This window comes from Melanostigma gelatinosum (assembly GCF_949748355.1).
Source record: "Melanostigma gelatinosum genome assembly, chromosome: 7".
Lineage (NCBI taxonomy): Eukaryota > Metazoa > Chordata > Actinopteri > Perciformes > Zoarcidae > Melanostigma > Melanostigma gelatinosum.
In genome coordinates, this window is record NC_136640.1 from 14,484,611 (window position 1) to 14,509,978 (window position 25,368).

The following is a 25,368-nucleotide window of genomic DNA, read 5'->3' on the forward strand; positions in this document are numbered from 1 at the left end:
GTGGGAATGCTATAACTTGCTGCCTCTGCCCTCACTCTTGTTGACTACCAGTGCACTCAGTTGGCTACTTTGGAACATTTTTGTGAAATCGACAAAAATACATGTGATTGTTTTTTTTATTATCACTATTTATGACTGCAGGCCTGTTGCAATGACGCCACAAAACACACGATGGCGCACAACAGCAACGGGTCACTTTACTATCCCAATGAATGCCTCTGTGCAGGTGTGTAAAAGCTATGTTTTAACATTATTGTTTTCTAAAATGACCAGGACAGTGTAGCTATAGACTTCCTGGGGGAACTATCTGATATATGATCATATTAACACGATAGTTGTCAAGCTTAAATAAAGAAGTCATGCCACACAAATTAAATATGAAACGTAAATAAATGAAAGTAATGTTAAAAAATATCATAGAAAATATATTAAATGATCAATATTAACTCGGGGCTACAGGAAGATAATGAAATAAAGCATAACATTGTACGATCACTTTTTTTGTTTGATATGGGGGTATGGGAATTGAATTAAACTACAATAAATGTAGCAACTTGGGAAGAAGATAATCACGTCATCTCATTGTGAAGCTTTATTAAAATAAGTGGAGGCGTCACGTCTAAACAAACTATAACCGCGCCTTCAAGTAGTACCGGAGGTGAGTTTCTGTGAATTATGGGAGTTCTGCTCCTGTCCCACTTCTGTTCAGCTCCCCTCCCTCCCTTCCTCCCTCCCTCCCTTCCTCCTCCTCCTCCTCCTCCTCGAAACTGTGCCACTGAGAGCAGCGCTTCAGACGCGCTCACCGCCGCGCACACGAGTTTCCAGTCGACCACATAATACTTCCCAGTGACTTGGCGGCTCCAACTTTGGTTTCACAAACTTGACTTGGACTCGACACCATGCTGGATTAAGCCCCCTGACCGTTGTTTTACGACAGCGCAGGTACAATGACCGCATTCTGCAGCAGATCCACTGATTAGAGGTAAGTTGAGCACTGGTGGAGTGCAGCACGTTGGACAGTCAATGTAACGATAACCGGGAAAGCAGTTTATTCTACAGTTAAGTCTCTCTCTGTCTCTGCTGTGCAGATACCGGTAGCATGCATGCTTATGTAGCGATGTTTATACACACATCAGAAATGCAAGTTCCGAGTGTTTGGTGTTTTAAGTGATAAACCACAAAATCAACACTCTCTAAACTCACTGTTGTTTCCATTTTGGAATATTACAGTGATTGCTCACAGCTAACAATATCCTGTGTGCTTTGTGCTTGTAATAAGGCCATTCCACCACAGTGAACATATACAAAAGGATTACAAGCTGTCTTCACTGGCCTGGCTTCTGTTTTGCGCCACTCCAAAAACTCTTTTTTTTTACTGGTGTTGAAGTTTGGCCTCCAGTATCAGCACTGCATCTCTGTTAATGAGTAAACTTGGCGAAATTGGACACTGAGCTCTTGGCTCCTCTCCTTTTTGTTTACTCTTAGGGGTGAGATCCGTTTTCTACAGGACTGCAGTGTTTGCGCTGGGACCTCTTGGTTTGGACACAGACAGTGAAGAGGTCACAGGTCGATCTAGCACCATGGATAACGGCAACGATGTGGATCTGTCCAATACAAACATCACCCCATTGTGGAGATGCCGCACAGACAATTATAAACCCCCCCAGGACTCAAGCAAACCAAAACCGCGACCCCTCAGTTACCACATAAATGGGGTCACGACGACGGACTTCCCTGTGGAGGACAAGAAGTGTTCCTTCACCTTGAGCCAACCTGCTGAGAGGCTGGTGGTCACTCCCCCGAGTTGGGGCAAGAACACTGTGGTGTTAAAGCACGTTCTGCACAAACCCTCCAGGAAATCCAGAGTTGTCCGAAGCATTAGCATCGGGCACCTCTCCAACAGACTCTTCTCACTGTCAAAATTTAGGTCTGACAATGGCAAATCCGCCTCACTGGACAATAGAGTGTGCAATGGAGACGGGCAGAAAACCAGCAATGGGGTGACAGCATGGCAGGAAAAGCATCTCCAGGACCCCCCGAAACGCATGTCCAGCCCGTTCAGCTTGCGCTCACAGAAAGACCAGAAAGAGACGAGTTCACCCTCATCTGAAGCTGTTCTTAACTCCTCTCCTGTCCTGTCTCCACTCACTCCTAACAACAACAACTACAACTCCCAAGAACTCTCCTCCCTTTCGTCCGCATCTAGCCCTTCTCCTCCAGCCCGGCGTACCCCCACCCCCTCCCACAGCTCCACGTCCAGCATCCCCTCCCTCTCTTCCCTTACCTCCTCAGACCCCCCGACTCCACGCTCCCCGTCGCCAGCAGACGGAGGACAAGTGCTCCTTAGAACGTCCTCATTGTCGCCTGCCTCCTCACAGAACACCAGGCATGCGTCTTTCTCTTCTTCCATCTCCTCAACCTCAGCTTCTTCCTCACTTTCCCCATCTATCTCTCCCTCCCCCTCCATCGTCCTCAGCACCCACAGCCCCGCTGCCCTGAAGATGGGCACCCAGCAGCTCATTCCCAAGGGTTTGGCGTCCGATATTCGGCAGAGCAAGGTGCCTCCCCCTGAGCAGCAAGGCCAAGGTTTAACAGGGCTGCTGGGGTTGGATCATTCCAAGCGGGCATTGAAAGCCCTCAGCATGGTAGAAACAGGAACCTACTTTTCTACAGGAGGGGGTCGCGCTGACGGGACAGATGGGGAGACTGAGAGCACGGGGACACTAAAAAGAGGCCTGAGGAGTACTTCCTATCGGAGGGCAGTTGTGGAGAGTGGAGTAGACTTAGAGGTCCCTTCGGTAGATCCCAAGGCCCATCGGTTGTCCCAGCCTGTCATCAGATGGCTAGATGAGGATAATACGGCTTCACCAGTCAGCCCAGTAAGTCCTGGCACTGCAAGCCTCTCTAGCCCTGGAACTGCAAAGCCCTCCAGCCCCGGGACACCCAAACTTGCCAGCCCTGGGACACCCAAATCAGCCATCTCCAGGATTACAAAGCCTGCTAGCCCTGGGACTGCAAAGCCTACCAGCACGGGGAAAAACAAGGTGGGTGCATTCAAGAAACAAACACTGTTGCTCTTGAAGAAAAAAGGGTTTGAAATCTCCCACAATATACAAAAAAAACCACCTTATAGGAGCACTTGGAGGACACCATGAAAAGCTATTCATGTAATGGAATTTTCATGAGACAATTAAAAACGTAAAGACATTTACCTTAATGTGGTAAAGGCACATTGAGTAGGATGTTCCTAAAAACAATGTATAGACTCCTACTAAAATAAACTTTCTCAATCATCACTTATTACCACTGGAAGTGTGAGGCTACAATGACCCTGCCCTCTGGCTGTATTTTCTCTTTTCGTTTTGCTGTGTTCGGGACCTTTGTGGGCGTCAACCGCTATAAAAACGGAGCGTCCAGGTGCTTGAAATATTGCAAACATAGTGTATGTCTTTTAAGGTCTGGCTTGCTATTTTGTACATGTTTGATTTTCTGTTGCCCATATTGAATGTTTCTAGCATACCTGACCAGCTCGATACAACAAGTTTTAGAGACAAGAATGCACAAAGAAATCAATGTTTGCATTCATCTGCAAAGCAAAGGCCTGTTGCTGTTCTATCAATGCACACATGCAGCCCTGTAGATAGTTCATTGTGTTTTTTGTTCTTCTTGTTAAAACAGATTAAGATTTCTTGACTCCGTTAATCATAATCCATCTGATGGTTTTGTGCACACAGATGGCATTGATACGACTTCAGTATTGTGGGGTAAAGTCTAAATTGTAAAATGACAACACAGACTGAGTATTGTGGGACAAACTCGGCAGCAGACAAGGCCTTACAAGGAAACAATTAATGTGGTTGTTGTTGGGAGACATGACGTAATGTGACACCATGCCCACACATACACACTTATGCACACAACGGCTCTGTAATTAGACAGGGGTCAGTGAAGGAGGTCAGCAGGTCACGGACAGGTGACAGAGATACACAGGCCGATTTCATTTCAAGTTGTGTGTGTGTGTGCCCTCAGAGTTTGTCCTCGTCATGACAATTGTGTTGCTTTTTTCCTTACAGAGTGCAGACAAGAAGAAAGTTCTAACCCCTCAGCGGACATTTGACAGTGAGGGTGAGAAAACCCTTCATTGTACTACTTTAATTTTGTTTTGTTTTTTGCCTTTCTGTCTCTCTCAACCGAAACACATGGTCCTTTTTTTTAAAAACGTCAACATGATGGATCTTTTCTGTCCCCAAAAAAATGTCTGTTTCAGAGGAGGAGCTGTACCAGAACTACCAGGAGAAGGCCTTGCATAATGACTCGGATGAGGATGCCGAGTCCAGAGAACCCAAACCCGATAACGGCATCGTGGTGCAGTACAGACCTATACGCACCTCCTGGAGCCAACTCAGTGTGGTCAGACATAACACACACGCACAGACACATGCACCCTTGTGGTGGCTTCCATTCTTCTCATATGGTTCTCACTCGTTCTCTACATTCAGTACGTAGACAAACGTACACAAGTGCTTTGGCTGTGGAGTCTTGGAATTCTAGTGCTCTGAAGAATGCCATCGTATCCAGTTTGGCCACAGTCCATAACCATCCTCCCCCTGCTTCTGCCTTCCTCTGCCCCTCGCTCTGTTTATCAGGGAGTGCAGGAGCATTTCTTTGAGGACTTGAGGCTGGCAGGGAGGCAGACAGTCCGCCAGACCCACAGGAAGTCTTGCAAGCACTGGTGGGCCTAATGCCAGTGTGTCTGCAAACGCTACACATTCGTCAGACTGCAAATATGCTTAAAATGTTGCCTCGACAGCAGTGCGGTGGCTCTACATCATGCAATATAGTTTGGGATCGGAATGGAAGGATAGAGGAATGCAGAGGAGAAGGACAAGCTAATTTAGTTTTCTACTTTGGCATTCCCATCTGTTTGTTTACTTGTTGAGGAGGGAAAGTGTGGGAGTGAAAACAGGCGAGGGCGTAGAAGGAGGCAATTAGGATTAGTTCTGAAATTGCTGAGCAGAGAATGACATACACTCGGACTCCAATGAATGGGAGATTGGATTTGAAGTCAAAAACATTCAGAAAATGTTGCGTCATTTTTGTTCTTGTGTATACGAGTAAGACACAGGGGTGGGGTGAAGTGGTTCAACGTCACATAGCTGACCAGACCACACTGCTTTACAGCTGTTGCTGTGTGTTTGTTTGGCCAGACAATACACAATGTAACAGATTTACATTCTGAATAAAATGCTGCCATGACACTTTTACTGTCCTGTCGTGTCAGGAAATAAGTTTAGCTCCAGTCAAGCCGAGAACCAGCTGTACAAGTTGTCATCGTGCGAGTCATGCCTTTCCGACAAGTCTCATCTCACTCGACTCCTCCCTGCTTTTCCGGTCAACCTGGCACCTCTCGTCGTTTAGGGTTGGATGAAATGTCACATGTGTTGATATGGTGTTGAAGGTTTGATAGAAGGGAATCTGATGTATGCGTGAAAGGAGTCCAAAGAAAGAACCACAAAAGATGTTTGGTCTGCTGTGGGGTTGTTTGTTCAGAACCGTATGAGAAGCTCGTGGAAAGATGGCTCTTTGTATATCTGCCTATACGTGTGATCTGGTATAATAATGTCAACGTGCCCCAGGTCACAGTGGTTGTATTTGGTGGAATAGGATACAGAGGCATGCTTTTTACTCTACCTTACCTTCAGCCACAGGCTGAGTATTTTAATAGCACTGCACACCCAGTTAATTCCAAAAGATTGCTTTGTTTCAATCTTATTAAAATATTTCTGGACCAGATCTCTTTATTCAGTGAAGTCCTTTCTGTTCCCAATTCCTACAACAACTTCATTGCCTCTCTATTCAGTGCAGGATGCAAAGTGCTCTTGTCTTTGTGTGTGAGGAGGCACACAAACAAGCGCACACGCACACACATTGCGCACACCCCTGCTACAAATGCAAAGGGCAGCTGACCTGAAAAAAAAAAACCCAGAGTCGTCAAACAAGTGTGACTTTGTATTTGAAATCTTTTCATGATTTTTTCCCCCCCTCTGTTTAGGTGAAGAGAAGTGGTCTTTCTGACCGGATGAATCAGGAGGAACGCAAAAGACAAGAGGTAGGAATCATGTTTTACACTTTGACGCTTTGGTTCAGAGTGAGAAAAATACAATTTTGGGCTACTTGCATGCTTAGTTAAGAGTTGCTAAGCACCTGGGGGAGTATAGCTGTCCATTTGGTCTCTGTAAACTCCAGACCAATTAAAAACCCATTAAAAGAGCACATTAAAACACACGCATCATGGACTATCATATCATTAAAGCACATGCTTTGTAAATGGGAGGACGACGGATGTTCCACCAAATATTTACCTGTATACCTGTCATATTAAGAATGACAAGACGAATGAGTATAAACATTAAATTCAGTGACCGATCGGTGATCACATCGGTATGGTATTGTTCATGCGCATACCTGCATCATTGTAGCGCACAGGTATGTCGAGCATGTTCGTGACTGAGACCATCTCACAAAGCAGTGAGTGAGTCAGGACCCAGTGAGGTAACTGAAGCAAGCAAAGTCACGAATGGATGTATCCGACTGTTGTGGAAATAAAATCACGAACATGAGTCTTTTTTTTTTGTTTCCTTCCTGTCGCTCTCTCCTGCTCCTCAATAGGCCATTTTTGAGGTGATCTCGTCGGAGCACTCTTACCTCCACAGTCTGGAGATCCTGATCCGCATGTTCAAGAACTCCGCGGAGCTCAGCGAGGCCATGACCAAGACCGAACACCACCACCTCTTCTCCAACATCACCGACGTCTGTGAGGCTAGCAAAAAGTAAGGGCGCGGTTGTGTTGTAAACTCTAGCTTTTGCAGACAGACTGATCATCCGATGTGTTCTCGCTGTGTGTTGTCATGTTTGCTTCACTCGGTGTATGTTTCTAGAACTGTTTCTGGTGTCGAGGACTTATGATCGGTGTTGGTTGTTTTATGCTGGTTGTTTTATGCTGCTCTTGTTCCCAAACGTCGATCAGTGTTTGTGGTTTTGTGAATGAGTTCGATGATTTTCTTATTTAACAGCACTTGGTAGACCGCACTCATTCCATGAGGGGTGTTACCACTGTTTACTGTATGTTTTTTAGTTTTTTTTAAATGGCTTCAATCAGAGTTGTTTTCAGTTGTGTCTAAGGGATTGTAGGGTTCTGTGTGTGTGTGTGTGTGTGTGTGTGTGTGTGTGTGTTACATGTTGTGGGGCAAATTGAGTGAATTCCTTGCTGTTTGAGCGAGCTCACAAGTAGGCTGCATGTGCCCGTTTTTGCCAGTATTTTTAGGCGAGCGTATAAAAAAAGAATTGCAATCGCCAAAATGTGCTGCTATGAGCCCTCTGAGTTTACCCGTCCATCATGATTTGACATTCATGGCCAACGTAACCATGAACTTCCAATGGTCCCATAAACTGAAACACTCACGCATGCGAGGCCGTGAAAGTTGAGACTGTGCTGCCTCAGCAATTACTGTGCTGTACGGGATATTTCTACAAATGATTGACGGAAGCGTTTCTGAGCCCACATGTTCTTTGTTAGGCTCATATGTGACTGTGCTTTTAACTGTGGTATCATTCCTCATTATGTTTTTTAGAAGATTACTATACAGTATGATAAGGGCCTGAAGTGCAACTATAATATAATGTTTAATGTGTGAATGTGTCAGTCAGCGGTCTCGTATCATTCAACAAGCCTGCTTTAAGGACTAAAGATTCCCCAATTAGTCCAAGGTTTACAGTCTTCACATTGCCATAGCCACACATTTACTGCACCTACTCTGCCAACAAGTTGTTTCAAATTCTCGGGGTTATTCTCAAAAACCTAGTGTCAATATTGTGGGTGAATAAATCTGAGCGTGGAATGAGGTTGAGCTCGCCTTAGTCTTTCTGGTGCCTAGGTCGTAAGTTTACCCAGAGAACATTCACTCCCTCTGCAACTGTTCATGACATTTGTTAAAGGATTCCATGTCAGGAGGACAGCAGCCCTCCGCCTCAGAGAGAGAGATTTCCTCATGGCATACAATATACCATGAAGGCAAAACGGCTTCAAATAATACACTTTCTGCAGTTTATTAAGCAGATGTGGATGAACATGGACCTTATTTTGTACATTTATTTCTACCTCATTCCCACTTTGCATGAATGGTGGTATCTGTAAATTCCTCAACAATTCCTCCCTGTGTTCAGACGTGCTGCAGCCCATCTCACTCCCCTTTCTCATTCCTATACACAGGCCACCCACATTAATGCGATACTTTACCCTCCCCACCTAAGTAAGGAGACCTGCGTGGCCCCAGGGAGTAGAGGGGGGGGCATGGAGACGGAGGGACAGCAGCTCTTAAGATATAAGTCTGCCAGTAGCACTCGTTAAACAACATGTTCTGCTTGGAACAGATAGACTTGCTTTGAATTTAGCCTCTCAAAAGAAAATAGCAGAAATATTACTCCAACGGCAGGCTCCTGTGTAGTATGTTGAGTATTTTACATACAGGTGTTTTACTGATTGTATTTCACACCTCATTCATGGCCATAACATACTTTATAATTGCAGCAGCGTGCTGTAACGCAGAGGCAAGCCGACTGGGAGGTTGATGAATTTGTATTTTTCAGTATGTTCGCCAGTATCTGGTAAAAGTCTTTCCTTTTCTTCTCACCCTGATTTAACTCCTCTCCTTCGACCTCTTCCCTCATGACGACATGCTGTTTTGGGGCAGAGTGGGTTTTGCCCCAGGAAGGAGCCGGCCTGAACTTGAGCAGCTTTGACCCGCTGAAGCCGTGAATGCACCTTTTAGGTTATGGGCCAGCAGACGGAGCAACATGCGTTTGTTCTCTGTTATCCTGTAGGCTCATTCCTTAGTTAGAAAGGTCATAGTTCAAAGAGTATGTCAGGCATGGACACAAGCTGCATGGTTGTTTCCCATAGATAGTAGGGGTGTAACAATACGCGTATTCGTATTGAACCGTTCGGTACGAGGCTCACGGTTCGGTACGCATGACGAACCGAACACGTTTGAATAAAAAATAAAAAAGTTTTTTTTAAACCTTTATTTAACCAGGTAGTCTCATTGAGATACAAAATCTCTTTTGCAAGATGTAAGTAACAATACAAGAGGCAAGCAAGATGTAAGTAACAATACTACATAACATTAAGGAGCAGTTTTTGTTTTTTATGCTGATGTATTGCTAAGAAGACACCCCAGAAGATGGGTCACTCAGGTATAGTTCCATCATTGTTCAAAGTCAAAGAATAACTTCATGATGTTAGTTGTAATGAATAAATATATTTTAAAATCAAGTACATTTCTCTGGCATTTATAGTTTTCTACTGTACCGAACCGTGACTTTTGTGAACCGTTACACCCCTAATAGATAGTCATAGCACAGTGTAGGTAGGGATGGGGGAGGCGGCACTAGAGGTGATTTTGCAGATGAGCTCAAACTCTGTCCAACTGGTCAAGGCCAGCGTCCTGTGTCTGTGCGACACCTTCCTGTTTGTCACCTTGGATCGTGCATGCAAAAACACTCATTCTCTTGAAGTTGGTCATGTGGCGTGCCGTTAAACGGGCCATCTGGTGGCGCTCAGGAAGAGGAAAAACCTCTGTTATGGTTAATGGTAGGCTATGTCTATTTTAAGAGGCGGGGAGTTCCTCTTTTGTGATCTCACAGCGGGTTGAGACGAAAAGTGTTGCCTCTGCTTCCTGCCTTCCTGACTTTATATCTGTCATTGTGTCCTAATATTTCCCCCCGTGTGGGATGACTCTTGATTTGATGCTTGTGTGACTCAAGCTGTTGCCATGTACGCTATGAATCCCTGACAAACTAACCTTTGTTCATCCTGTACTCAGGTTCTTTAAGGAATTGGAGGAGAGACACCAACAGAACATTGTGATCGACGACATCAGCGACATCGTTGACAAGCACGCTCAGTCCAACTTTGATCCCTTTGTCACATATTGCTCCAACGAGGTCTACCAGCAAAGAACCCTGCAGAGGCTGGTGTGAGTGACCGAGCAGACTTACACAAGTGATGTTCTTATCATCGCTCTCATGGATTTGATCCAACATGACTGTTCTGACACTGTGAACCAGGAGGGTTTGCGCTTGTTTTTCCTCTTTCTCTCTCTCTGTATCAGTTACTCCTCTTTCTGAACACCCAAACTCCCTCCGTCCTCTCTTGCAGGTCCAAGAATCCAGTTCTTAAGGAGGTGTTGACCAGGATAGAGAGCCACCCAGACTGCAGGAACCTCCCCATGATCTCCTTCCTTATCCTGCCCATGCAGAGGATCACTCGCCTCCCCCTACTCATGGATGTGAGTGCATTGAAGACGTGAAGTAGCATGAGCTTTGGAATAACAAGACTTTGACTCTTGCGCAACAGTTTATTTATTCATACTACCCTGACCAATTCTACATGGGGTGTGTTCTGACCTCAAAGATGTTTGTGTGACCCTACATAATTCCTTGATAATCTTAACTCATTTACTCTTCTCCTCTTTTGTTTAATGCTTTTTTTTCTTCCTCTTCTTCAGTTTCATGCTTTCTTTGGCACCACATTATTCTGTCCCTCTCTCTCTGCCTCTCCCTTGCTTCCACGTTTCTCTCCCGTCCTCCCTCGGTGTCTCCATAGGGACTATGGGGTTTATGCTTGTACACTCAGAGGCTTTTGGATCCTGAGAAAGTTTGGTTTTAATTCATTGTTTCCCACAGCTCTCTTTGTGCGTCAGTATTTTTTCAGGGTTTTGATGATGGTTTGCATGGCTGCAAATTATTGTTCTGTGTGCAGGAATATTACACGGTTACAAGTGATTTTATTTGTCATTGTACGTCAGGGTTGCACAACGAAATTTACATTGAAGTCCCAATATGCTACATAGGAAAGAAAACAAACAACAAAAAACTCTATTATATATGTAGTGTGGAGGATGAATTAAGGAGTCTCACAGCAAGAGGAAAGAAGCTGTTTTGAAGTCTGGTGGTTCGGCAGCTGATTCTTCTGTATCTCTTTCCAGACGGCAGCAGGGTGAATAGGTTGTGGCTGGGGTGTTTTTTGTCTTTTAATATCCCCTTAGCTCTTCGCAGGCCCCTCTTCTCACCGATGCTCAGTAGATGGGTGCCAATGATGTTCTGGGCGCTTTTAATCACCCACTGCAGAGCCCTCCTCCTGCAGTCAGGATGCTTTCTATTGCTCCTTTGTAAAAGTTGACAAGACCTTGGCAACTGAATTTTGCTTTCTTAAGTTTCCTTAAGAAATACAGCCTTTTATGAGCTTTGTGCATCTTTGTCTCCTTTTTTTTCTGAAATCAACAATCAGCCTCTTGGTTTTACTAGCGTTGAGCAGTAGGTTGTTCTCTGAACACCACTCTGCAAGGCTGTTGATGTCCTCTCTATATGGAGTCTCTTCGTTGTTTGTAATCCAGCCGATGATGGTAGTGTCATCTGCAAACTTCACAGCAGAGTTCTCTTCATGTTTGGGGTAGCAGTTGTGGGTGTACAACGTGAACAGGAGTGGGCTTAGCATTCAAAATTCGGGGAACACTGTCCATTAATCACCAATCATCAAAAGACGCAGTCCACCTCCCCTCTTCCTATCGGAGTCTGTTGGCTTGGTATTCGGTCTGCTCATCTAGTGCAACAGCTTGATCCGGGATGTTATCATGAAGCCAGATTTCTGTAAAGATGTGTGCACATAACAGTCTCCGGTTGCTGGGTCAGCCTGATTCTTATTCCATCTGTCTTGTTTTCCAGCGACTGGGCTTTAGCTAGGAGCAGGCTGGGAATAACCGTAGGTCCAAGCTGTTTAGTCCTTTTCCCAGCTCTCGTCCCCCGTTCCCTCGGTCGATCACACCGCTTCCGATGGCATTTTGTTCGGCCGGGCTGGCTGAGTGGTCGGAAGATTCTGTGGCCGATGATCGTCTCAAGAGAGGCTGCACTTATTCCAATCCTCGCACTTTCTTTTCTGATGTTGATGAGCGTATTTTTGTCATAAATGTAGACTGTGGGAGCTACCGGCCGCCACATCTGCATGCGCCACCGTTGCCAGCTGCTTTATTCCATTACAATGCAGCATAACTGATTTGAGCCCTGACTATCTGTGTTGCAGACAATTTGTCAGAAGACACCTAAAGACTCCACACAATACGAAGAGTGTAAGAAAGCTTTGCAAGCAGTCAGCAAGGTGCGTGGGTTTAAAGGGTCAACCACAAATGTTATGCAATCTGGATTTTATGTTTTTGTATTTTTGTGAATTTGTATCTGCGCATTTATACATATTATTTCATATATGTTGCTATAGTGGTGCTCTGCCTCAGGAGACTTTCCTTAGACAAAGGAGACGAGGGTTAGGCTTGAAGTTCTCTAAGTTCTACTTAGAGATATAAGCATTTCAATCAAGGAATGATTTAACTATCATCATATCATGCAGCATTCAATTAATGGATTCAATGTGAGAAGTAGAAGGAAACGGTACATTGTGATTAATAGACACTGTGTGTGTGTGTGTGTGTGTGTGTGTGTGTGTGTGTGTGTGTGTGCGTGCGCAGGTGGTAAGAAAGTGTAATGAGGGAGCTCGCACAATGGAAAGAACAGAGATGATGTATACCATCAACTCTCAGCTGGAGTTCAAGATCAAGGTATGGACACAAATTGTTATGCCCAAAAGTTGTACTTTATTGACAATGTGCTTATTCTGTATCTTGCCGAGAGTTAAATAAGAAGATAAATACCACTCTCATATGGGTCCTTTTAAATATGAAGCAACCGGCTATCTTAGCTCGGTAATAAGAGGTGACAAGAGCCGTCTACACATCTTGTGCATGAGAGTGACACCCCAAAGTCTTTGAAGGCTTTGGTGGGCGACTATTAGGCTCCGAGGTTCCCCTGGGGGGCAAGCGAGCAGGGTTGTGATGGTAGTGGACCAGCCTCTTAATGGGCCGCTGAGACCCATGGTGGCCACTGGATTGAGGTGTCTGGGAGTGGCCTTGAACGGCAGATCCGGGACCCGTAGGCCTCAGGGCAGGGACATGTACATGAGAGGACCTGAGAGCTGCTGCCTGGTCTGATCAGCTTGGACGGTCCACTTAAGCGCCTGTAGAGCAGCTAAACAGAACAGCTCCCTTGGTTCCACTGGGACAGTACAGAGGTCCTCCTACATGCCTCAGACAAGGGTGACTGCACCAGCGAAACCTGGCAGCAAGCCTGAACCAGAGTATACATCAGATGCCCAAGTTCCCTTGACATTAGAGCAAACGCCTGCAATGAAGCATTGCCGAGTTTGTTGGAGGACGCATCGAAAGTATCCTGCTGCAGAGAATCTGAGACGGAGTTGCCGATACGGCCATTGCACAGCGCTGTATCACAAGCCTTGGAAAGCAGCTCATCTGTGACCTGACATTGGGATTGAGGGCACCTGGCATCCAGCCTCAGAGCCTCTTCAGGGGAAACTATGAGGGAAGCAACAGTAGGCTCAATAGCCGGCATATTCAAGTCCAAATTTTGCCGCATGGCTGCCAGGGTTCAGTCTGAATCAATGCACCACCTCACGTGATCTCATGGGGAAGAAGATGTAAACAAAACAGAGGCTGATGTGGCGCTACAACTTGCTGTAGTTATGTTTTGTAGTAAGTGAAAATTCATCGTACCCAGTAAAGAGATTGGCTGAAGCTGCCACTCTGACAATATCCTCCACTAGAACCAACTCGATCATGGGTGGATTGGATGCATCAGCCTTCCCTTTGCTACCACAGTAGTTAGCCTGCGTAAGTGAGATGATGAAAAAGGAATTATCTTGTGGATGACACCAGAACGTACAAGCGCCTGGGGTCATCCGAGTGACTTTGGTGATATAAAGACTCCACCTCTTTGTGCATGAGACAGAAGATAGTCAGTGTTAAGAAACTGCCCATGGCGGTCGGTAAGGATGAAATAGAACATGGGCTCATACAGTCATGCACTGACATGCAACACACCACGGTCACTCGCTTGGCGAGTATCTATACACATAATGTGTCTAAGCAGTGTGGGAAAATAGCTGTTTGCACATTTGGGATTCACAGATGTCTGGCTAACATATTCTCAGTCTGCATAGCCAGCTGTTCACTCATGCAAACACAGATTCAGGAATTCCTGACGGCACCAACATTTCAGATATTTTGAATTCCTTTTATACGGTCAGATGTATCATTATTCACCCCCCCCCCCCCCCCCCCCCAGCCCTTCCCGCTGGTCTCCTCCTCCAGGTGGATGGTAAAGAGGGGAGAATTGACAGCATTTGTGGAGGACAACGGCATCTTCCTCAAGCGGACGTCACGGCAACAGGTCTATTTCTTCCTCTTCAACGACGTCTTCATTGTCACTAGGAAGAAGAGGTGAGTCAGGTTCTGGTGTGAATGTGGCATAAGCATGCAGGCATTTCTCATAACTTACCTGTTCTGACATGTTACCGGTGAAATTGTAACCACAAGCCGTTGGTTTTCACTGTGTGAGAGGCCAAGACCCTGTGAGCAGCGCATGTACTATTGTCCTCTCCATCCTCGTGTTTTAACTTGTTTTGTGATATTGGGATCAACACCCTTAGATACACTGTACAATTAGACTGATCTTCCACGCTGCCCCCCCTGCTTTATGTTTGTGTTGTTTATTAAGCGGAACAGGTGCAGTAACCTGCTGCGACTTGGCATCATGACTCTTGAGCCTGTTTTTCTGAATGTTAAGGTCTCAACACGTATCATCTGGAGCTTGTAGACCTGCTTATTGGCAGCCTTGTTAGTGAGTCTCCTCTGTTTCCTCTAGTTTTAGGCAACACAATGAAACGAGCCACGAAGAGGACAGCCTTGAAATTATGTGTTTTTCATTTGTGTGCGTGCAGTGTGGGTCTGCGCACACAAGTGTCTATTTTTGCCAGGGGAAAAAAAACAAAATCCCTTCCCGGCCATCTCCCTCTGTGTCTGGAACCGATTTTCCCGCCACTCGCAAAAACTACGATTTCCTAAGAATCATTAAAGGAAGGAAACATTCCATGTGATATTTTTCTGGGAATCTGATCCAGGGGCCGCATACTCCAGCAGTGTGTGGTGTCGGGCCTGTGTTTGGAAGAGGGATTTGGGAAAGGGAGTGCTCCGGAACACTGTGTGTATGAGGAGACGCTGTTATAATATTGGTTTGTGCTGCAGGTGAGTGCTGGAGCCCTGCTGTGGCACGCTACTCTACTGCACTCCATCTGCAGAAATCAAAACAAAAACACGGCAGGGGTACCGCGAGGCTAGCCAGGCACAGCGCGGTTATAGACATAACGGTGTAATAGCTTTTTTTCCCCTTGTCGTCATGACTTGGAGTGTGTTGGGGGAGATAGCTTACAATCAGCGAACCCAAGGTTGTTGCCAAATGCAATAATGTTGTTTGCTTGAATCCTCTCGGCTGCTTCTTGTCATTTTTTTTTTTTTTTTCAGCCTACATTTTAAGGAGTACCATGAACACTAGAAGGAAGTGGGCAAAAGGTCAAAGCCACGGCACTTACACAGTAAAGACAAAAACATCCCTATGACCTGAGAATGTCTTCAGTTTTATGGGACTAAACATCAAATATATTCAGAAGAAAGGGAGCGTGTTCGCCTGTTTCATTTGGCTGGGAATCCTTATGGTTTGTGTGTTGTCATTGGTTGAGGTTCAATAGCATTTCACTGAAAATGAATATTGTATTGTGTCCGCTCATCAAATATAAAATCTTTCAAAACTAGTTCTAATCTAATCTAGCTCTAGCTCTCCAATGTGGGGATTTGCTGCAATTCTCTGTTTTTATATTGCTGTAAATCAGACATTGTTTTGTCAACTTTGAACTGGATCCAAAATGAAATTGGCTCTTGGAGACCAAGCCCATGTCGGACTGGGCTATTGTCACGCAGCGGGGAAAGTTTTGATCTGCTGCTCTCTGGCTCACATGAACACTTGCATAACACCGAGTCCACACCAGCTGGCTCCTCTCTCATCTTCACTTCCCCCCTTCTTCCTGTGTGATGCTGGGCATCATCTAAACCTTCATTGTTGTTGAAGTCTTCATCTCTCTTTCTTTGTTTTTCTCTCTCTGTCCTTTCCCTTTTGGTAGTCATGACCTTGTGTTTTGTTTTTTTGTCAATCCTTTCTGTGTGTGTGTGTGTGTATGCGTGCAAGCAAGCCTATAAACACTTTCTGTTTTTTTCTTCCCTCTGTTTGTTTGACTCTGCCATAGTCTCAACACTCCTACTGTACTTTGCACCAGAACATTATGCTCTAACAGTGTGTGTGTGTGCCTGCATGCTTGACTTGGAGTTGTATCTCAACATCTCTGAGGATTTGTGTGAACTCGGGTTGTGTTGAAGAACTGGTTGTACACTAGGAAGACGGTAACTGGCACAGTTGTGATGGCGAGTGTGGTAGATGCCTACGCTATCTCTAGCGGCAGAGGGATTTTCATTCCAGCAAGTTTGTTTCTGTGTCAGTAGCTTATGAGGAGGCCAAACACTGGATCGATTATTTCACGTGTTGTATCAGTTTCTAACACTCTCTCCCACATTTCGACATATTTAAACTGTAAACCCACCTAACCCCTCAAACGTGCAGATTCCCCACCCATCCCATTCCCTAGCGTCATGTTAATGGCATTCCAGGCATTTTGACTGTAGGGCTGTCAGGAGCCAAAGAGGTGACGACCCTAACGACCCTCTGTTCTCATGTTACCTGAACAGTATTTGGGTGTATTTTTAGTTTTAGTTTTAGACCATTAGGATTTTGGTTCACATAAATGTCTTAAATGTTTCAGGTGAAAATAAATGATGACGACAAACATGGAGATGCATTTATTTATACTTTTATTTTAAGGGACATTTCCAGGGCTGGTCCCTTTTTTAAGTGCACAGTTTAAGGGGTTTTATGCTTGAGAAACTACTTAAAATTTATTTTTATTTTATTTTACTGAATTTTTAAATAAAACAGGGATTCTGTGGCCTCGTGGTCCGGTTAGATTAATATAACAATTGTTGCTGTCATGTTAAGCTTTTCATCTAAATATACTGTAATAAATACATAGCTTAGTAAAGCTGATTAAAATAAGAGCATGAGCTTGAAAAAATAATTCATATTTAAAAGACAAAATCAGAGTGGTATGAATCTGCTTATCTAACTGCTAGGCGTAGCAAATAATGGTATTTCCCGAAATGTCAACTTCTTCTGTTGAGCTCCGGGTCGGTGTGGTGAGCCTGATGCAGGGTGCAGTTTGTGGCGACAGTTGGAAGCAGCTTCAGTGTAAATGCATCGTGCTCGCTTTCCCATCCACTCCTGTTTTTATCTGATCTGTCTCTCCCTGAACTCTCTTTCCCCTTTTCCAAGAAGTCTAATTGGTTGTGGGCAACAGGCTTTTATTGATTGGTGGACAATAGGGGCTGATGGACAACAGTCAAACCTTGTTGAGAGCCTCCCGACCGTGACTGGATTCCCCAACTGTGTGTGTGTGTGTGTGTGTGTGAGAGAGACACGGACAGATCAACTGTTCAAGAAATACAGTTCAACCGCTACCGTTGTCCATTCTTGTGTTTGTGTGTTCAGCACACTAATGGACATGCTGGCTTCCATGACGCTAGCGGTGTCCGGTGGCTTCTCAGCTCAGCTGCTGTTTCAGTCTCATGTTGATGAAACGCATGTGGGCTGGACTTCAGCCCACACCTTTTTCTCCAGGTTTCAGTGGCGTATGAGAGGTACCATGTTTCACAATCAGCTCCAGATGTTTCTCACTCGCTCCATACTGCTAGACACGGGGTCATGGTAAAGGTACTCCTGGGAAATGTTGGCATGTACCAAAGAAACCAGAGGGCGGCTGATTTAGTGTAAGGCCATGGAGACGGATGAATGATTGGTCTTTTCACCGGCACGGAATCTAGAGACCTAATGTGGCAGCTGATTTATTAATCCAGGTGAATTTGATTTACGACACAGTCTGCAACCTCTCAGGGGTTGAATGGCTGAGGTACCATGAAACTAAATCTCTGCTGAAAACAATGAGCTTAAATGTGATGTGCAAGAGGGGAGGGAGGGGGTGGATGGTGTAGTGTGAAGGGGGCTTTTATGGCAATTGTGGATTGGGGCTTTCAGCAGACTGCTAAAGCACAAATAAGTCATTCCAAAAAATTCAGAAAGGCCACATCTGTTTGATTACTAACCTCCTAAAATCATTTGCATCTGTATCTAACTACATTGGCTGGTGGGATACAGTTCCAGGAATTTGTCAATTCCTCCGTCACCGAAACGTATGTCTTAAATAAATCTTACTTGACTGAATCCGGTGACTGCCACTGAATTAAATGCAGTAAGTACGATCGTATTTAAAGCTTTGTGTCTCTTTCAGCGAGGAGAGTTACACTGTGATCGACTACGCGCTGAGGGACCAGATCTGGGTGGGTTCCTGCCAGCCCGAGGATCTCAACCTGTCACCGGTCAGAAGCACCGCCAGCATGCTGAGCTCACGGCAAGCTGGCGCCAACCATTTTTTCCGTCTGCGTTTCCGAAGCAACCACTCCGGCGAAAAGGTGCCCATGGTCCTGGGGACGGAGCTGCTGTGAGTGCTTTTATTTTGTTACCGTTGTCCCTCTTTGTTGTGCTGTTTTTGTATCACTTGTGTTTCAGTCACTGATACAATCGCCGCTGCATCTTTGTACATGCGTGAGTAGGTCAAAGTCCACTTAAGGTTTGATAGTTTGGTTTCCTGTGCAGAGAGCAGAGCTCCGGTCCTTCTCTTCTCCCTGAAACACGACTCCAACTCCCTTATCTTTCCTCTGTGCTCTAATATGCTTTTAAACTTTGAAGTAAGGAAAATGCCATTATCCTGTCTCCTGAGCTCTTATTTCTGAGTCTCTTTTTTGGACCATGAAAAGTCACAGGGGTATTTCGTTACATCTATTTTCAAGCCACAGCCTGAGCCTGACTGCTTGTTGTTTATGTGATCGAGGGAAAGGGACGTTTATTAGTCGTACTGTCTGCCGTCGTCCTGTAACGCGGTCCGGCTGTACCGGGTAATTGTTTTGTTGACTGAGCATCTTCTAGCCCCAACCATCTATTCCAGGGAAAGCATCTCTCTTTGTATAAAGACTGCTGGTTGCAGCTGACATGTTTTGCATGAGCAGCGTAGATGTGATTACTCTGACGTGGAAACACAGTCTGCTGGTTTGAGCTTCGTTGATATGCATGTCTGTAGCTGTGTTGTCTCTCTTTGCACAGCAAACAGAGTGAAACGCGAGGTTTTTTTAGATTATATAACCCGCACAAACAAAGAGGACCTGTCATATATTGGGCTTCATTCAGGGTTTATTTGTTCTGGTTAGCGATAGAAATTGCAGGTCATGTGCACACACGTACATAAATGCGCAAGGCAAGCTCACACACACACACACACACACAGAGTTTTCACTGTAATTATTTTGTGTGGTTGAAGGCTTTGTTAAAGAGTGTTTTCATATGCACAGGGCCGGTTCCGCCTCATTCCTGTGTAGTTCGAGAACCTCTTTCTGTATTCTCATTACAGAGGAGTGGTTTTCAGTTTCACTGTACAAAACACCGCCTGTCAACGTCTCTTAACTCTTTCTTTTGCATCAGCTGAATGTTCCACAGGTACATATTGTGTAATTTATAGTCTGTAAAAGTTTCAATGACGATGACTATTTTACTACGGTTTTGAAATGTATATTGTTGAAGGTAATAGAAAGGGTTCAATCAATGGTACCGGTAATTAAACATCCTCCAGCATCTACCAGCAGCTCAGTACATGGTGCAGCAATCAGAAGCATGTCGATGAAGAGAAACATCTGAAAGTCAATGCAGCTTTCAAACTTCAAATTTACATCAAAATGCACCGTTTTGTTAACACCCTTCAGCATGGCCGACTGCAGCGGTGCCCAACCTTTTCTTCGCCTGTGATCCGTTTGTCACAGGCAAAAGGGCGAAACGGCGTGTCACTGTTTTGTTAAGAGGCCGGAAATAAGAAAAGAAAAAAAAGCAAAGATGAAAGAAAAGTCGGAAAATCGAATTTAATGTAGCAGAAGTACTTTTTTAAATGATTTTCAGCCCAGGTATTTATCTTGTAACCCCTTCCGTTCATCCTGTGACTCCCAGGTTGGAAACCACTAAACTAGTGTTCATCTCCACTGCACACTTCTGTTTGTTTATAGAGCTGTGTGTCCCCTGTGCTGTCGTCCCTTCACCCTCTCCAGTGGCTCTACCCAGGTGTGTGCTGCATTGCTCAACGAGGTGCACCTGGCCTGGGAAGGGAGTGCTTAAAAGCTCCCGTGCCAGCAGGAGAAGGGAGAGGCCTCTGGCGTAGGGACTGCTGATCTTACTGCCTCTCATCCTGGGATGTAGTTGTCTTGTTTGCATGTCTTTATGTTCCTAAATCCCATGGATTTGAGTGTTTTTAAGGTGTCTTCTGTGGTTGATTTGGGTCAGTGGTGGCACAGCGCTGCCCAAGGATGGAGCGTGACATTGTTCCCATTTGCAATTGGAATTTAAAATCAGTTTTGTTGTTGAATAGCAGTTTGGTCCACTGATGTTAACCCCCATGCAGTGAAACCTGACAAAGCCACAGCAGTAATAGTGTTAAGTGTGACTGTCATGGGCCTGTGCAGAAGGGAATCTTTGTGACACATGACTTATATGTGCTGCCGATGGATACATGAGGGGGTCTCCACATCGAACTGCCCATTGTCCTCTGTCTGTCTGTGTGTGTGTGTGTGTGTGTCGTTGTGGAAAGCCCCTCGACTCCCACCCTTGATATCTTGAGTTTGGGGCCCCTCTACGACGATGTAATGATGTATGTGAGAGCAGCGCTCCGCTCACTGTAGTACTGAATACGCCGAGGAGAGGAGACCCTGGCAACTAGCCATTGATACGGTAGTTGCTAGGCATTGTTTAAGCTGTTGCCCAGCAGCGGCCCATTGTTAGGTGGGCTGTTTCCCACGACTACCCCTCCCCCCCCACCCCCACCTGTTTCCTCACCCTCCCCTCTTCTTCACAGTCCCGCGTCTCATCTTTTAGACAGCCAGTGTCTGCGCTTTGTTTTTGGGGACCAGAATAACTTCCTCCTCTTTCGGCCATTCATCCCAATTTAGTGATCTAACCCAGCATGACACATGGACGTGGTGTTACATTAGCCAGCCTATTTTGGGCTTCTATCAGAGTTGAATGAGGTAGAGAGGACAATACGGAGGCTATACCATTGTTATAAGAGACTAGGGCTGCAACTAATTCACATTTTCACAATTAAATTATTATTTTCAATACTCCTTAAGTGTATAAAATGTCAAGTGGTTAAACATGCCGATCACAAGTTCCATGAGCCCCGGATGACGACCTCAAATTGCTTATTTTTTTATTATATAATCATCTGTCAAAAATTAAGAATAACTTCAGAGCTATAGGTGTCAAATTTAAGTTGTTTGTGTTGTTCGAAGAGTCTACAACCAATTAAATGATCAAAATTAGAAAAAAGTACAGGACTGGACAGCCTGATTTGTTCTTGTCGTCACAATACAAAGGTGATACAATTGCAGGACTGCTTTGTGCATATGGCTCCTCTGTTAATGAGTTAAAGCAGGTATCAATGCATTGTTTTGCTTGGGAAGAAATAGTGGCTGTATTGCATACACATCCCTCTATGTTTTACTTCACCACTGAATTTCAGTACAACTCAAGTCGGGTTACAATGTGAAATTCCACACATTCTGACCGAAGGCGGGTCTGTGTTTTTTTTTGGTGGAAATGAAACCGTATAAATGGACTTCATCTCATGTTGTTCAGTGTGTGCGTTTCCACTTTCAGTTCAGTTAAGCTCATGCAATACCTGCGTCTGTGTATCACTGTGTGAGGTAAGAAGCTGCATACAATAGACAAAAGACTATCTTTGACAAGGGCAGTGCACACGATACATCAGGAATTCAGACAGCTGGATCGGAGATGGTACAAGGATGCCTGTGTAGCGTCTGTGATTCTCTTGCTTTCTGTCTGTGTCCTCCCTTTCTCTGTACCCTTTTGTTTGGTGCGTGCATGTCCGTGCGTCTTCCCCATGACCCCGATGTTGTGTCCTGTCCAGAGTCAGTGAATTGCGCTTCTCTATTGGTGGAACAGAGCAGCTACAGAAGTCTGCAGCCAAACAGTTCTGTTTGTCAGATATGCAGCGATAACACAAAGCAGCACCGGTTACGTAACCGCCCCAACCGGAGAGGGGAGTCTGTACTTCTGTTGCACACGTTGGCATTACTTTAGATTCAGTCTGCTTTCGTTTAAGTTGTTGTTTTTGATTATCTTACTCTGTCTGCTTTTGCTTATGTGATGACGAGGAACTTGCTGATGGGAATTGTCTGCCTGGGAGTTTCCCTGGCTGGTGAGCTCCGGTCAGAGAGATGTCATGTTTTTGGTCGGAGGAGAAGGTGACCTGTGGTTAAGTGGAAAGAAGCGAGGGACTAGGTAGAGTAAACTATTTGATAGGAGTGTGCCGAAAAGGGCAAGAGGGGGGGGTGTAAAAAAACAGTGGTCTGGTGGTGATTTTAAGTTGGCAGACGATGGAGAGAGGCTGTCGCCGCTCTTTATCTGCTTGTGGGAAAGAGGTTGTATAGTGCAGCAGCAAGGCCTCTCTTCTTTTCAGAGGTTAAGCGAGAATCTTTGACAACAGATTTATGATTCTTGGCATTTCCTTGCACGTTGGGATGAATGGTTAAAGGCAGAGGGAGCTTTACCGCACCTGCTGTTTGTGCATATGCAGTATTCACATGACTGCATGTAAACACACATGAACACTCTGACATTTCAACATCTGTTTTTTTGTTTTTTCCCCTTACCCTTTGGTATGTGCCTCACATTCCACAGATAACCGTGAAGTGCTTCTCAAACACATGTGGTTGCCTGTGCTCGATGTATTGAATACATGTGCATTCATAGTTCCGAAAAAGTATTTCAGATGTTTAGGCATGATGTTATGTATGTGCACATCAATCTGTCGGCATGTGTGTCCAGCTGTGCAGCGACTAACAGATGCCTTTCCCACGGAGCGGCTCGGATTGTTAGAAGGACTTTGTGCATTCAGTGCGGCGAAGTTAGCGGACATTTTTCCTCTAGCGGCAACTATTGGAAGGTTTGCCATGAGGTCATGTTACTGTCAGAGTGACAGCAGATACTTTGATTAATGACCAAATACGTAGTAAGTTAATGACGTTCCCAACCGACTCAGCTGTACTTGGTGTTTAATGCTAAGTAGCAAATGTTAGCATGCTAAGCTAAGACTGTCAAGATACCATGGCACACATTATACCTGCCAAATATCAGCATGTTAGCATTGTCATTGCTGCATTGCTAAAGTTAGCATGAAGTTAACTGGCTCATAGAGACAGTTGTCTTGACGATAAACAAGTGTTGCTTCATCACTGAGTGCAATGGCTCACAAAATAAATCATTTAAAAATGGCCTACACACCATGAAATATTTAAAATGACTAAACACAGTAGAGGGTATTAAAGAGAGATGATTGTCATGATAGGTGTTGATTTGAGATTGTAAAGAAATTGTATCCTTGGACTCCAAAAGTCACACTTTTTTCAGTCATAATATTGTATTGTGGATGCACGTTGATGGCTCTAAGTTAATCATTTTATTTAAAGGTTTTATAATGATTTCATACAATCCAATTAGTTGTGGAAGGCTGACGTGACCCCGCTTGTTACAGCTTGTGCGTCCGGTAAAGGATTAAAACGGCATGTGTACAATGGGAACACAATAATGAGGTCTGACTCATGGGGCTTGCCCGTTCAAGGTCCATTAGTGCCTTTGGGAAGAGCGTCCCGCTCTCAGTCTGTGATTCTCTGGGCATGTTGTACCTATCTCCATGATTCAAGTGTGCTGAGTCAGAGGGGGCCTACATAACCCCCTCTGGTTCATTTCCTGAAGCCCCATTATCTCTCTCACTCTTTCTAAATCCTGCCCCCCCCCCCCTTCTGTAGTCTATGAGAACAGGTGAAATGGGAGAGTTTCGTGGAACTTGACCTGTGCGACTCCACCCACTGTTTCTTTCCCATGAAACGCACAAGAGGGAGGGAAAGCAAAAGCAGCTCTGTACGCTCCTGGGAATCGGCCTTGTGCTTGTTCTCCTCAGTTCTCTGCGAGTGAAAAACACACCTCTGTTCTCTCAGTGATGGGGGACAGGAGGGAGGGAGGGAGGGAGGAGGCAAAACTTGCTGAGCGACTAAGTAATCCATTTGCCTCAATAGCCTGTCGGCATGTGACGGTCCTTTTTATAGCGGAGTATGTTCTCAAAACCGCTGTGACGTAGCATGTGCAACATCTGTATTAGAAGCTCAAAAGAATTAACCTCACCTCAACCACAATTAAAGAGGTGTGTAACTCTCACAGCACTGTCGGGTTTTAGGAGTTGTGAAGTAAAATAAAGCCAGAACTTCATGTGCTGAAATGTGTGCTTTTAGGAATGAGCGTGCTCGATGGATCAGCGCCCTGGGACAGAATGTCAACAACAACAAGAGCCAGGACAGAACCAGTAAGTTGCCACAAACACTCAAATACCCGATCTGAAAAAGGCTGCCTCTCATTTTGGCCTATTGCGCCACCCTGTGGTCATGTGATGAACTGACTTTTCTCATATTCTAAAACAATTGGCTTGTTCATTCAGATATATTCAAATAAGGCCAGTGATTTATAGATGTGGGTGTTGTAGATGTCATGCAGGTGGAGGTGATCAGAACTTACACAGCCAAGCAGCCAGATGAGTTGTCTCTGCAGGTGGCTGATGTGGTGCTGGTCTCGCAGACTGTAGAGGACGGTACGTTAGTTCTCTCTCGCCTTTATCGCTCTGTCTTGTTCTCTAGCTCTTTCTATAGCTTCACTCAACCTCTTCTGTATTCCCCTCATTCACCTTCCCGTTTCAACTGTCCTTTTATCATGCTCTTTCTCAATACCCATCTGTCTTATATAATGGACCTTACACATGTTTGAGGATGTGGCTTAAACCTAAACAAACAGAGGCCAAAGGTCCTCTCCCTTTTAGTGACCATAGCAACTGTCTCTCCTGTTAAAGAACAGACGGCATTGAGCATCAAGAGCAGATCACGTGGAAACGCAACACATGCTTCACTTTTTATGTATCCGTGCCATTTCTCTCCTCTTAGGCTGGTATGAAGGCGAGCGACTGCGCGACGGAGAAAGGGGCTGGTTCCTCGCCGAGTGTGCCGAACCAATCACGTGCCAGGCCACCATCGAGCGCAACATGCAGAGGATGGACCGCCTGCAGGGGTTAGAGACCAACGTGTGAGCCGGATGAGC

General features: G+C 45.2%; 1 protein-coding gene across 2 annotated transcripts; it reads left to right on the forward strand.

Annotated features, from left to right (window-relative positions):
* Positions 1-826: 826 nt before the first annotated feature.
* Positions 827-25,360, forward strand: LOC306780136 (rho guanine nucleotide exchange factor 26-like). 2 transcript variants are annotated; one of them, XM_079272360.1, is made up of 15 exons: positions 827-942; positions 1,486-3,044; positions 4,074-4,125; positions 4,268-4,410; positions 6,053-6,109; positions 6,670-6,830; positions 9,882-10,034; positions 10,217-10,346; positions 12,137-12,211; positions 12,576-12,665; positions 14,245-14,399; positions 18,404-18,613; positions 24,516-24,586; positions 24,764-24,868; positions 25,215-25,360. In XM_079272360.1, the coding sequence occupies exons 2-15, from the start codon at positions 1,581-1,583 to the stop codon at positions 25,355-25,357; spliced, it is 3,009 nt and encodes a 1,002-aa protein (XP_079128486.1). In that variant the 5' UTR covers positions 827-942; positions 1,486-1,580; the 3' UTR covers positions 25,358-25,360. The 2 variants fall into 2 exon arrangements, with proteins under 2 accessions (XP_079128486.1, XP_079128485.1); XM_079272359.1 differs by having other exon boundaries at positions 837-982.
* The last annotated feature ends 8 nt before the right edge of the window (positions 25,361-25,368 follow it).

What these genes read in the sequence shown, in the direction of transcription:
- LOC306780136 (XM_079272360.1), top strand. Translation starts at nt 1,581, where the DNA reads ATGGATAACGGCAACGATGTGGATCTGTCCAATACAAACATCACCCCA. An exon ending in GTCTGTGAGGCTAGCAAAAA is followed by an intron (nt 6,831 to 9,881) that starts GTAAGGGCGCGG and finishes TCCTGTACTCAG; the next exon opens with GTTCTTTAAGGAATTGGAGG. An exon ending in GTCCTGGGGACGGAGCTGCT is followed by an intron (nt 18,614 to 24,515) that starts GTGAGTGCTTTT and finishes GTGTGCTTTTAG; the next exon opens with GAATGAGCGTGCTCGATGGA.